The 15,316-nt window shown below is 32.3% G+C and overlaps 2 protein-coding genes across 2 annotated transcripts; both read right to left on the reverse strand.

Moving 5' to 3' along the window:
* Nucleotides 1-577: 577 nt before the first annotated feature.
* Nucleotides 578-1,270, reverse strand: LOC112508646. Its single transcript, XM_025113325.1, has one exon. The coding sequence runs from the start codon at nt 1,268-1,270 to the stop codon at nt 578-580; it is 693 nt and encodes a 230-aa protein (XP_024969093.1).
* Nucleotides 1,271-5,556: 4,286 nt separating this feature from the next.
* On the reverse strand, nt 5,557-14,795 carry LOC112510384. The gene is made up of 9 exons (XM_025115782.1): nt 14,647-14,795; nt 9,684-9,735; nt 9,034-9,107; nt 8,382-8,483; nt 7,873-8,013; nt 7,678-7,729; nt 7,288-7,361; nt 6,511-6,600; nt 5,557-5,725 (listed from the first exon to the last, which is right to left on the reverse strand). Exons 1-9 carry the CDS (start codon nt 14,778-14,780, stop codon nt 5,677-5,679), a joined length of 768 nt encoding a protein of 255 aa, XP_024971550.1. The 5' UTR covers nt 14,781-14,795; the 3' UTR covers nt 5,557-5,676.
* Nucleotides 14,796-15,316: the final 521 nt, after the last annotated feature.

A 15,316-nucleotide genomic window follows, 5' to 3' on the forward strand; every position in this document is an offset into this window, starting at 1 on the left:
TGGACATGACGAGATATAAAGATTTGATTATTAGAAATGTCAAAACATTTATATCCGCGATGGTGTGAAGGGTAACCAAGAAAGACACAAGGTTTGGAGCGGTTGGTGAGTTTATTTATGGTGGTGGATGGGGTGGTGGGATAGCATAGGCAACCAAACACGCGAAGATGTGTGTAGGTTGGGAGGACATTGTATAGAAGGGTAGTGGGGGATAAGAATTGGTGGGTTTTCTTAGGGAGAATGTTTAAGAGGTAGGTGGCGGTTTCAAGAGCATAATGCCAAAATGAGGGAGGTAAAGAGGCTTGAGATAAAAGGGTACGAATCATGTTATTGATGGTTCGTATTTTTCTCTCGGCTTTGCCATTCTGGGAGGAGGTGTGGGGACAGGAGAAACRAAATTGCATTYCATGGATGTGACAAAACTGYTTAAAATTATTGTTGGTGTATTCGGTGCCATTATCACATTGGAACTGTTTAATTTTTCGTTCAAACTGTGTATGAATATGGTTATGGAAGTTGGTAAAGGTGTTGTAAACGTGAGATTTATTGGTTAGGGGATAAGTCCATAGAAAATCCGTTAAATCATCAAGAAACAATATATAATAGCGATGACAGAGTGGAGGGCTTGGTTAGCTTTTGTAGTTTCATTCATGCATAACTGGGAACGGACCTCAAAGAACGAGGGCAAAGGTTTGGTGTTTTGGAGTATGGTGCCTACGGTCTCGTATTGTTCGGTGAGACCGGCTATGGTTTGCAAAACGAGATCTTGTTCGTCAATCGGGGCATCAACATTATTCAATTGATCGGCCAAAACCTTGATCTCTTGGCAATATTCATGCATGGAAGAAAAATTTTCAAGACAAGTGTTTGCGAATTTTTGCTTGAGAAAGAGGGCTCGGGTGGCTTTATTGTCTTGGAAGAGATTCTCGATGGCTTTCCAAGCATCATATGCGGTGGTGCTCTTTTGTATTACAGTTTTTAGAAGGCCGGTGGAGATTGTGCCATATATCCATTGGAGAACTATGGCATCAAGACGTTCCCACGAGTCGGCAGGAGGGGAAGCCGATTGCTTTTCCTTATCGGTGGGCGACGCAGCAGTGGGTGAGGGACGACGAGGCTCAAGGTGGTCAGCCACAAGAAACGCCGTACAATGGATTCGAAATAGTTCCGACCATGTGTTATAATCGGCGGCTTCATTGTCTAAGGTGATAGGGATGAAGGTTCGGATGTTGGAAACTGCGACAGCAGGGTGAAACTTGTGATCGGCCATTGAAAGGAAGGTTCAAAGGTGGTGGCTGACAAAGAAGAAGAGGCGGCGGCAAGGGTTTCTAGGTGGCAGGAGGTTTTCGAAAAAAAATGGGAGAGATAGGTAGGAAGATCTTTAGCTTTGATACCATGTAGAAGTATGATAATCCCTTGYCTTTTCTCATTCACAMTAATCAATATATAATGATACAAAGAGATCTCCTATTTTTGGAGATAATTGATACAATAAACACTAATTACAATACTATAAATACATGCATAATTAGAGGCGTCTAATACCACCGGAAATCCGCAGGAAAAAGTGACGGAAATAACTCATGTTGTATAAGTACTTGCTTTCCTCTTTTTATCCATATCAAGAATATTCAAATGTTGCTTTTCAGGTGTGGATAGCATATAAAGAATCAAGTTGGATAAGTGCTTTCTTTTGGATACTTTTACTTGTGTGTTTTGGGAGGTAAGGATCTATGCAAACCAATTCACCTTCTTCTGTTACTCCTAGAGCATGGGACATGAAATTTGTCTGCTGACTTCATGTGAGACTCGTCTATTTTCGTAAGACCATTTTTTTATAATTGAGACTTCATAGCAAAACATTATGAAGGTAAAAAAAAGCCGAACCTTCACAGCATTTTGTTGTGAAATTTAAAGTGTAAAGGTGCGGTCTCACGGATTTTACGAAAACATGTAAGTCTCACGTTATTCCAAGTGTGTATATATATATATATATATATATATCATTTTTTCTGCATTCTAACTTCTCGATATTGTAGGTTCCGTGTATTGTCTCATCACATCGAGCAAATAGGATCCACGAACACATCTTTATTTATCCTCTTATTAGAAATACTCTCTCCAAAATGATTTGTTGTTCACATGCTCTGAAACAATATGGCATCTGCATGTATGGTATAATGCTTCGTATTCATCAATTACCTTTAAGATAATAGGGCTACGCGATTCTTCATATTAATCGTAGATAAATATAGATCGAGCCAACCTCCTTGGTGATCACGATCGGTCGAGGTTTCCACCACAAACAGAATAGCAGCCAGTAGAGGAACGATCGGGCAAAAGCTATCTAAACCCACACTTGCTGGGTGAGATCAAATCATTTAATTATAGACCGCATTTAAATGAGAGAAGAGGCTTCATATATTCATATGGACTGCTTTTATTTTCCACGCCTTCAATTCTTGAGTTTTTGACAGTTGTTTTAAAACTTAGCTGGCTTTAGTGCACTCTTGTGTTGTTGGAAAATCTAGTTTGGGTCGTGAGAGATCACAAGGGACTTGGACAAAAATTGAGATCACGTAGCTTTTTGAGAAATCACAATGGAACCTGAACCATGTTTGGACTCAAAAATTTTGCAACACTTGGTGCATGCCGCTATTGGTCTGGGACCCTGCCCCAATCCCAGTAAGGGCGGCCCCCTTGACCCCCTGCCATATGACAACATCCCCGAATCAGGGTTCTAGCTAACGTATACAATTATGCAACTTGAGTCACATAGGGGGTCGCGTATTTCCCTCTTTGCGCCTTTGGTTGTCGGCAGCTAGTCTGTTCTTTGATCTTGCTCACCATCCTCTACATCATTATATCAAACTAATGTATGCATAATCTCTGTGCATGGTCTACATGAACCTTGTATCTATTTGTATGGTTGATGGCATTATGTCTCTAGCATGCATTCTGCGCACGTTTTAGGGTAATCTTTCCGTTAAATTTCCGTATTTCAGATGTTTTATTGTGAACTGTTGAGATGTCTTGAACATTAACAGAAATGTGAAACCCCTTCTCTATTCTCATTCAAATAATGGGCCGAAAGGTGTACCTAGTGGGTAGATAGGAAATCCACTGCATTATTTGTCTACAATTTAACGAGTCTTAGTGCTAGTATTATATCTATATGTGAGTCTACATATACTAAAACTTCTTTAGGGTTAATAAAATCTGATTCTTTTTTCTACATTCTCTATTTTGCATTTTTTATACGCTCAAAACCTATTCTTGTGTTGCATATCGTAGAATATTTTAAAATTCACCTCACATTGAATTATGATACATTATCCTATAAATAATACAAGGACGATAGAAAAACTAGGAAAGAGTTACAACAATATCCTATATACAAGGAAACCCAATATTACTTTAATTTTGAGAGATATCCGTAATATATACCCCCCTCAAGCGAGACGGTAGAGGACCAACACCCAAGTTGCGTCGAAAATGCTCAAAAAGAGGTTTAGGAAGACTCTTAGTAAAGATATCCGCTAGTTGGATCTTGGATGGAACATAGCGAGTATAAAGCTTGCCGGAAGAGATGAGCTCACGAACAAAATGATAATCGAGGTCAATGTGCTTGGCCCGTTTATGCGAGACAGGATTTTGGCTAAGAAAAAGAGCACTCCGATTATCACAGAGAATGGTAGGACGATCAGGAGGCAAGACATGAAGCTCCCGAAGAAGATGCGTAACCTATACCATTTATGCAGCAATGTTAGCCATTGCCCAATACTCATATTCACAACTCGGTCGTGATACCGTGGGTTGTTTCTTGGCACTCCACGAATAGCCATATGTAGAACGCCAAGTTTCAAGACAACGAGCCCAATCGGCATTTGAGTAACCAATCAAGGATGGTTTGGATGAATGACAGAAAGAGCGACCTTAGGAAAGTGTGCCTTTCACATACTGAAGAATACGTTTTACGGCCTAAAAGTGATCAAACGTTGGAGCATGAAGGAATTGACTTACTTGATTAACAACATAAGACAAGTCTGGGCAGGTAATAGTGAGATATTGAAGGGCCCCAACTATAGAACGATATGAATTGGGGTTGTGAAATAGACCACCTTTACTGGAGAGAGAGGTAGTAGTAGTAGATAAGGGTGTGGCGACAGGTTTAGCATCAAGCATCCTAGCCCATGTGAGGACATCATGGGCATATTGGGCTCGACTTAAGAATAAACCGGTTTCATCGTGTGTAACCTCTAGACCAAGAAAGTAGTTGAGACGACCCAAATCTTTGATTGTAAACTCCTTATTAAGAGCAACAATCAAGCGTCGATTAAGAGCAATAATCAAGCGTTGTATGGTCTCCGAATCAGTACCTATAAGGATTAGATCATCAACATATGCCAATAAGTAGATCGTACATGACCCATGTTGATAAACAAATAAAAACATGTTTGCTTGACTGCATACAAACCCCAAGCGTTGAAGAAAGGTGCTGAGACGATGAAACCAGGCCCGTGGGGAAGATAGAGGGGTAGTTTCGTAACTTTTACAAGTGGGTGGCAAATGGGTTCCTATGTAAACTATTTAATTGATTCACATATAAACCAAGTTTCATATGTAAATCAATTAATTAGTTCATTTGTGAATTCTACGGGTTCATATGTGAATCACACGAATTTATATGTAAATCAGTTAAAATAGTTCATATATTTACATATGAACATATAGTTCAATCACACGGGTTCACATATGAACCGTTTGTCGTCTATTTGTAAAAGTTAGAAAACCACCCCCTCTATTTTACGCATAACTGCAAATTTTGACTAGTCAAAGTCACAATTCTTGACCAGTCAAATCCGATCTTGACTGTATGAAGGTTATGATCACTTTTTTTACTTCTCAAATATTTACCATTTCTCAAAATAACATATGACTATATATACCCCTGCACGGACCATCAGAGTCCTAATATACACAAACTTTTGTTGTGTAAGTCCTAATAAGTTTAGTTGAAATTACAAATTAGTTTAATTTGTTGTCCACGAATAATATTTTATTTTTATAATAACTTTATAATTAACTCCACTTTCCTTAATTGTTAAATTATCAAAACTTTGATTAAAAGTATTCTGTAATCATAATATTTAAGGTTTGTACTAATTAGACATTTAATTAATATTTTAAGTCTAAATCCTGTAACATAACCATTTAGCTTTACATGTGAGATGTGTTTTTGATAAAAATATTTAACTTTTTACTTAGCATATCTCATTTATAATTATTATATGGTAAAAAAATATATCAAACTAATACTTTGGGTGGGGACAAGTTAGTCAATTCAACATTTTCTCCCATGATATACAAATTTTTTCCAATATTATATAAACAACAAGTCATGTTTTATCCGATCCGGTTTTATTCAATGTATGACTTCACATACCAAATGCAGCCTTAAAACAATCTTACATATTTGCACATTGTTGTTGTGACGAGAACTTCAAACCTGTTAAACCTTTCAGTTTACAAGCTTATATTGCACCACTTATTTTAAATAGACAATTACCCTTCAAATTAATCTCATCGTCTATTTCAAGCTAAGTTTGATTCAATACTACATATTCAACCACTTGTTCATGCAAACCATTACAATGAACTATATATATAGTCTAGTTATACATCCGAATGTGGCACCAATAATGGATCCCTTGATTGTAAATCTCTGCAAGATTTATCGAAAAAATCAAGAAAGAGTTGCATTATTTAGAGAAGAAAACATGGTGAAATATGGAAATTTGGCATGGAAATTATGCAAAAAAAAAAAAAAACCATAGACATAACATCTATATCTCCCATGCATTTTTAAATACAAGATTCATACAGACCATGCATATATATTAGCTTATTTTGTTCCATATATAGATTCATATATATCAAGTGGCAAACAAAGGTTGGACCTATAAATTAATGGCCCTACTAACATGTTATACTATCATGATGTCGAGTGACTACCTGTTTCATGAGCCAAACAATGAACAACATACCGAGTCTAAAGCAGAGATTTAGCCCCAACTCTCAATTTTTTGAAGGGGAACAAATGGAATTGTCAAAGACTTTGTTATTGACTTGCAAGATATAGTAACACAAAAAGGTTGCTCGTAAACAGATTTAAGATATTTTGTGATCTAGCACTTTCAATTACTTATGGCATTGATTTTGTTCTTGATCAAGGTTACTCCTATCTTCTCATTGTTGAAAGATATCTTATACAAGATTTGAAATGCCCAATAGCACAAAACAACATGTTGGCCCAATAACTTCTTATTTAACTTAAAACTATGGTGAAAGTTATTGGTAACCGACAATTTTGAGTTTATAAGGAGCTCACATATCTAATTTTCTATCCATGTGAGACATGTTGTTACATGATTAATGGTGATTCCCATGTACCATACTTATATATATGCAATGTTATCAAAATTCATCAAAGCTCATTGTAGAACTTGCCTGTTACTTTTGCTGAATATTATACATGAAACAGACTGTTGAGGTGAGAGGTAGAACAATTGCCGCACTATGTATGCACATGTAGCAATGCTGTGAAAAAGTTGAAAGTAAACATGAGCAAACAAACATATATCTCGCATTATATGCAACTGAATTCAGCATTATGATAAAATCAGACGACGATTAAGATCATTATATGATAATTGAATGCACATACTTTAGTCTATTATTTTCAGTTACCTCATAGTATGCATTTATCATATTGCACACCCTTAAGATTCTACCCAAAACTACTAGATGTGTAGTGTGTGATGTAATCGGCATGAAACACACTTAGAACTAGGAAGATATCAAATACCGACAAAAAAAGCAATAATGATATCTGATTGTGCCATGATTAGCAGGTTGTCCCAAAACATTAGGGGTAAAGATCAGAGGCTGTTTCTCTCATGTCTTTCCAACACGTTTTTCACAAGCCATGAGTCTTCACAAAAACTACTTCTCTACTCATTGGGGGTGAAGAATAGGTTTGCCTTCAATCCTATGGTCCTACCTCCTCAGACACCACTTTCGATGATTTGCTTTGGTTTATGATATGCCTCTTTGTTTTGATAACACGTGGATGATAGATCAGTAATTTATATACATGGCGAGTCAAAATGAAGATAAGATTGTGCGTCTATTTGCTTGATGTGCAAAAACAACGATATAAATCTTTGGAACTTAAATCAGAAAAAAAGTTTAACAAAAGGTGACTTGATTCTAATAAAATCTTACCTTCTAAAGCATACAAGTAGAACCATCCAAAAGAAAGCACTAGTCCAACTTGATTCCTTATATGCCACCCACACCTGAAAAGGAACGGTCAGTATTCTTATCACAGAGAAAAATAACTACTTTATTTAGTAAGGTTTCAGTTTGTTTTCTAAGATGCGTTGAAGTTTGAAGTCTTATTTCACTTATTATTGATAAGAGCTGGTGTTGAAGTCTGAAAGTTAAAATTCGTGTCTGTCTTTGTTCTCATAAATCGATAAATGTCTCAATGTATGTAATTATTTATTTTACCCCTACGTTCGAAACTCATAAAATACAACTCAACTGGTTTCGTATTTGATTTACGAACATTTAATGAAAAGAAAAGCAAGACAAAGATGAACGGAAACGTACCGAGAAAACGACAACATGGATATAGATATCGGTTAGTGTTGCTATCATGCACCTGTAACCATTTATTGGTGTTAGCTTTACACTGCATATGAAGAGCTAATAGAGAAGATTGAAGGCCAACAAGAGCACTCTTCTGGCAGTCCAAATAACCCTAAAGATGGGTTTTTTTCCCGAAATAGAAAGTAGGAAATTTACGGGGTGAACACTTTGGATTGGAATGGAGACCCATCAACAATAAGAGTGTAAATGAAAGTTCCCAGCAACAAGCAGGCTAGTGCAGAAAGGATTATTCTTGCAGTTACAACAGAAGGCCCCCTTCTGTGTACCATGGCATCCCTGTATATATAAGCCAAATATATAAACAAAATTAGAAGTAGTTGAATATCTCAACACATTTTTTGAACAGATACATGAAGTCGATCAGTTATGACATAAAAGCAAAAGAGATTTGCTTTTCTGTGCATACATTCCAGTGTAAAACCAAAGCTTTGATCATTAGAGGTGTGGCCCTCTCTCAAAAACTAATACTTGGTGGATATCATAAAAGGATATACAAGTAATCAAAGGCAACATGAAGAAATAATTAAGCAGGGAACATAAGTGTATGTTGTTTGGCAAGATATATATCTATATATATATATATATATATATATATACACACACACACATATATGGAGGATCATCCAAATACCCATTATTCTTACCCTTTTTCACGTCTCGCCAACGCGAAATATAATGGATCTTTCCGAGATTCTTCGGGTGACAACTTATAAAACTGCAGAACGATGTATACACAGGTAGCAACACTGTAGAAGGAAAGAAAATTTGATTATAACACCAACCCTGATAAGATATAATATGGAGATCACATTTCTAAACCTATCGAAAGTAGTTTGCTCAAAACCAGAAGAAAGTCATCACTATCAATATATTAGTGTATATATAGACTCGGTTGAGTGGAAAACCGAAAAAAAAAACAAAAAAACGAGGAACACCCAAATTACCATTCATTTGTCTAGTATGCATATATCTCAAGTTCGCGAACCAAAAAGACATTAAAAATTTGAGGAACAACCTAATAATTATTCATTTGTTCGGTATGCATATGTGCATAAAAGTAATTGGAAACGTTTCCTCGTGTATCTATGAACTTGTGTATTTTATGCATATGTTATATCGTATATGAATGGTTATTAGGATGTTTCTCAGTTTTTTTTTTTTTTTTTGGTTTTCGCTTAAACCTAATTCAATATATAATTGTTTGCAAAACCAAATAGAAAATTACTCGACTGTAATCAAGTGAATGAAAGTTGATTCTAAGCATGTTAGACTGCTAATAAACAAAGTTAAAATTACCTTCCGACCCAAAATAACAAAAACAAGAAAGCAACTCCTATGATCCAACTTGATTCCTTGTAGACAAACCAAGCCTAAAGATATATATCGAAGAGAACTAGTCAAAAGTCTAACCAAAGTAGAACTTTAACAAGATAATATATGAATTAGGAGAGTTAGGGACCGTTTACCAAACAATTATCGGGTAATTACTGACCAGCAAGAGTCACTACCTCATTTAAATGGATTGTTGGTATGTGTCTTTTTCCCCAGGTAGTGCTTATCAGATAAGAGTCCCTCACTTCCAAAGCAAGATCTTGATTTTTGCTATGTCCTTTTTCGGGATAAGATTCTCGGTCTTGTCATGCTCACCCGGTAATTAAGTTTACGTGACATTTGGTAAGCGCTTATTCGGTAAGCATCTAGTAAACGGCCGCTTAGTTAAATGCCAGCGTCTAAATGTCAAACAAATAACAACTTAGAGGACGTCCGTCAAAGGCTTAGCGGATGAGCATGACAAGGAATGATAATCTTACACGGTAAGTGATTGATAAGTTTTTTACCCGGTTAGCACTTAACAAGTGTAGGTGATAACTCTTAAATGTCGATAAACAGTAGACATTTGATAAACGAACCCTTAACCTCTTCGTTACTGAAATTAACTTTCATACCCATATAATAGCGATAGTTATGCAAAAATCTACCAATGCCACATGCATCCACCTGCAATGAATTTGACAACAAACTTATTAAAGAGGAAATATAAATATTTAAACATATTTTTTATGACATAAATTATACCAAATCCTCGATGATTAAGGGGTGTTTGGGATTGTTTATTTGAAACAACTTATGTTTTTCTATAAAAGTGTTTATTAACTTATTATAAGTTAAAATGGTTTAACTTTTTCAAAAACTCTTTATTACCAGTTTGGCACTGGTATAAGTTGTTTATCTAAACACTCAAAAGTGCTTATTACCGATGTCACACCGGAATAAGTCAATAAGTTGTTTTTATAAGCAATCTCAAACACCCCCTAAATAAACCAAGATTTTACCAGCACCGAGATGTATAATACATTTATTTGAATGATTGATCAATCCCATAAGTCAATTACTTAACGAAATCGATTGATGCATTGATTCATCGATAAGAAAAACTGTAGACTTTTCTGTAATTAAAGCAATGTCCGTTTGGAGTTATTCGGATTGTTGGTTCAATTTCTTTTCTTTCCTTTTCTCCTTGTGTAAGGGATAATTTCGAAAGGGAAATGCTATTTGTATTCATTTTATTTCATAATCAAATAAATTCATATATTGTGAACGTAAAAGTAAGAATTGATGTTTGATGTGTGTGTGAGGATGAAATTTATGGGTATGTGTGCATTCAGGAGAGATCATGCGATAAGTTAAACATTTTGTTAGAAGATAAGAAGTTTCAGTATCATATATAATCGCGCTCCTTTGGTTGTGTTTAATCATATATGATTAAGCGTTTATGTATTGTCAATGCAACATGTGTTTAATCATATATGATTAAGTTTGTATATCATACATGTAATTATATATGATATTGAAACTTCTCGTATTCTCGTAAAATGTTTAGCTTCTCATTTTCACCTGCCCTTGGGTGCATTTTTAGCAATGTATATGGGTGCATTTACCTCATCCCTTCCGGATGGTCCCTAACAAAATAGTACAAACCATGACTGTTTTTTTTTTAAATTATTTATTTTAGACCCAATATGTTAAATATCATAAAAAGAGGGACGAAATCTATAATTCACTCTTTTATTCACCACTTTCAAATGGATGAGTTGGTTGTGCAAACAAATCGAACGAATACGAACATAAGTTTATTCACTTCCGTTCGTTCAACTTAAACGAACAAACGAAAATGAACGAACTTTTTATATTCATGTTTGTACGTTAAGAAAATTAGTTTGTACGTATACGTTCATGTTCATTTATTGAAGATGTTAAACGAACGACCTTAAATAGACATAAATAAAAATTAACAAACAAAAAAAATAAAAACGTAAACAAACATAAGCAAACATATATAAACAAACATTAAGAAACAAAAAAATTGAATAATTATATAAAATATTTTTAATATATTTTTATTTTGAAATCTCTAACTAAAATTTTATTTGATTAATAATTATATAATATATTTTTATAAAAAAACATAAATAAATGAATATAAACAAACATAAATACACCTAAATGAATATTAATAAATGAATACTAACAAATGAACATAATTGAACGGCGATGTTCATTACTATTCGCTTGCGAATCAAACTACAAACTTATTATTGTTTGTTCATTTATTAAATAAAGTAATATAAAAAAACTTTTCATCTTTTTACAACTATAGGCCACAAATCAACTTTCATCAAATCTTTCTTCTTATACGTTTAACAACTTTTAACAGATCATTTTTAATGGATATACAAGAAAAGTTGGCACAGATCATTTTTAATCTGTTAAAAGTTGTTAGACGTACAAGAAAAGAGATTTGGTGAAAGTTGATTTGTGGCCTAGAGCTGGGGGAGGCTAGTGACACCCGTAACCCTTGCTAACTACACTCTTAACCCTATTATCGTTTGGTCTTTTTTTTGTCTTATTATTTTATTATATTTGTTACTTAAATATTTATATTACAATTGAATTAATATAATTTATCAATCAATTCTTTTTTTTTTCTCTTTTTCTCTTTTATTACTCTTTTAATCATTATTTATATAAATGAATGTTTAATTTTTATTATTTTTATATTATTATTGAATACAACATAAAAATCAAACCAATAAAATATAAAAATGTTTTCTATTTATTTTTTAAAGAATAAATGATTGGGTAAATAAATGTTTAATTCTTTTATTAATTTTTTATATCAATGTTTTCTTACTGTTATTTTCTAATAATTATATAATATGTAATATGAAGAAAAAAAAAACGAAGAGATAAAAGATGAACATGTGAAAGAAAATGAAGATGTGTATGCATCCCTAACCCATAGACAATCATTTTATTTGTCTTACATGTACAAAATAATCATCAAGCATCAATATAAATAAAACATAAATAATTTAAGTATTTATGAAAAAAATATTTAATTAAAACAATAAAATAATAATGACCATTATTAAAATAATCGTATTCATAACTTTATAAAATTTTTAACATTTTGATAATATTAAAATAACTTAAGAAATTTGAAATACTATTTATTGTAAAAATAATTACATTTTTAAAATCATTATATTTTTAGCATATTTTCAAACTAATATTACAATTACCGGAAATAATTTAGATTTAATCAAAACTTGTATTTATATAATGTTTATAAAAAATCACTTTCGTATTAATATTTTTGAAAATATTTAAATAAAAAGGATAAGATTCTAATACTAATATATTTGTATTATATATATATATATATATATATATAAAATACAAATATAATGGCCTAATCAAATGACAACTAATTATTTTGTGATAACCGTGAGGTCCAATCTCAACCACAAATCAATAGATAAATTATGAAATTTATAATTTTGGTAATTTTGAATTAAAATTTTAATGCAAGGACATTTTAGGTATTTTAAAACTATTCTCTCTCCGGCCACCGTCCTCCGGTGATACCACAGTGGTATCACAATGCATCTTATATGTGCTTGGGTATCACACTGAGGTCGTTTGTGTGGTCGATCAGAGATGTAACACAGTGGTATCACAATGCATCTTATATGTAATTGGGTTTCACACTGTGTCTTTTTGTTTAACAACGTCAATTTTTTTAGGTATCATAGTGGTATTATCGTAGGACGGTGGTCGGAGGATGGAGAGAAAAGAGAGGAGAAACGCGAAAAAATATCTAAAATGTCCTTGCATTAAAATTTTAATTCAAAATTACCAAAATTATAAATTTTCTAATTTATCTATTGATTTGTGGTTGAGATTGGATCTCACGGTTACTACAAACTAGTCAGTTCTTCCTTGAATGGACCCCTACAAATATAATAGTATAAATAAAAATTATATATAATATATTTTTATATATATAGAGTTTGTTTCAAATACAACCCTTGCAACCCAATAAATTGAGATATTTATGGAAATGATGAGAGTTCATTTATTATGATTTGAATATTTATAGAAGATGAATATGGTTCATTAATTATGATCGATACTTTATATTAGGAAACAATCAAAACTTCTATGAAATCACATATTAATCAAATGAAATGGACGGTTGAGATTAGGTTGTATTGGTAGTACAAATATCAAAGGTTGTATAATAATTAACCAACATCTATATAACTAGCTATATATATAGAATATATATAAAATAGTTATATAATATAATTTAAAATAATAATAATATAATAGAGCAATAATAACATTAATAAAATATAATATATTATTAATTTGAGTTTGACATTTAATAAAAATTAAAGTAATTTCAATTTTTTTTAAATTCAAACACCTAATAAATAAATATATTATTAAATAATAAATAATATTCATAAATGATTGATGGGATATAAACTCATGAAATTAAAAGACCATGTGATTTGTTTTCGGATTGAAAGGACGAAAAATAATTGAAAGAGGACGAAATATAATATCATAAAAATTCAATATTATAAAGAGGACGAAATATAATATTATAAAAATTCAGAGATTCCTATGATTTATTATTAAATTTTAGAAAATTAATTAGTTAATATAAGACTAAAACTTAGAACCTTTAAATTGTTGATCGGAAAATAGTACAATAAAGTCGGGTTTAAATGACGCCGAAAAAATTAAGCCTCTTAATATACCACTTTACAAAACTTAATTTACAAGATCAAAAACTAAAACGTCTTATTTAAAGGCGTTGTAATAAGTTTATAGGACGTTTTGAGCATTTTAACAAGTTTTTTAGGACACTTTTAATACAAAACGTCGCATTAACAATATTATAGGATACTATTTGAAAAAGTATCATATAAAAAGCTGAATTTATAAAACATTTTTGAATAGTCTATAAAACTGATAATATGACGCCTTATATTAAAAGTGTCCTTAAAGAAACTTGTTAGAAAGTCCAAAATGTCCTATAAATTACAACTCTTTTAAATAGAACGTTTTATATTCTGGTCATATAAACTAAGTCCTATAAAATAGTTTTTTAAGACTCTTAAAAATTAGTGATGTTCTATAAATTCAATTTTGTTGTAGTGATAAATGTATTTTAACTATTAAAAACTAATAAAATAACCTTTAAGTTATTAATATGACATTCTATATTAACATTGTTTCTTTTATTATTTAAAAACTAATTTTTATATACAACTGATATTAATAATTTAATATACAGTTAAACTTTCATCTTCTGTATTCAAACTAAGCACTTGCGTATCGACTTCAAAACTAATACGACTCCCACTACTTTTTCAGAAATTTGGTCGATTATATTCAGGTTTATAACTACACAAAAAACAAAAAAAGAAGAAGATAATCAACGATGTTATACGATAAACTAGAAACAAAATCAAAGTCGGTTTTTGCATTTGAAAACCATGAGGTTTGCATAGACATATGCAGATCTAAAATTTAAGCTTCTAATTTAATTACCAATCACGGGGGGCGAAACAAGTAGAGATGCCATTGACGACGAGTAAGTAAGCAATTGAAGCTGCCATGACACAAGCCAATATGCTCATTAACGTCTTCACTGCAATTCCAACTGATGCCACCATAGTCGCCATTATTGCTTCGATCTTTGGTCTATGAGAGAGTGAGAAGGGGATGGATCTTCTTGTAGGGAATTGGGATCAACGATGTTTTGAGATGGAACGACCAATGTGTAATTTTAATGATTAAAAAATAGTGTCAACGTTTTCCTATTAATAAAAAACCCCTACTACAACGTTATCGCCTCGTGTTTTATTAGATGTATTTTGTCTTTTTATAATATTCTTGTTCTGCTGTTTAATAAATATAAGATGGGATCATCGTTGATATGATTTTTTGAATTTGATTCCTTCTATTTTACTACCGTTAAAAATAACCCTTTAAATTAAAAGCAGTTTAGACTTTTTACATCTATACCTCATTTTTCCTTAAGAAAATAAAACGTAGTGAATACATATGAATTATGTATAATAATATGAAGTAAACAATTTTGGTCCAAGAGATTTAGTGAAATTTTTGAAAGTGGACAAAAACTTCAATAAGTCAAGTTTTCATATTCTAGATATGAATTCGCTTTGAATGCAATTTGAGTGATTCAGTTTCATCTTGA

The sequence above is a fragment of the Cynara cardunculus genome (genome assembly GCF_001531365.2).
Source record: "Cynara cardunculus var. scolymus isolate 2C chromosome LG 3, CcrdV1, whole genome shotgun sequence".
NCBI classification, from domain to species: Eukaryota; Viridiplantae; Streptophyta; class Magnoliopsida; order Asterales; family Asteraceae; genus Cynara; species Cynara cardunculus.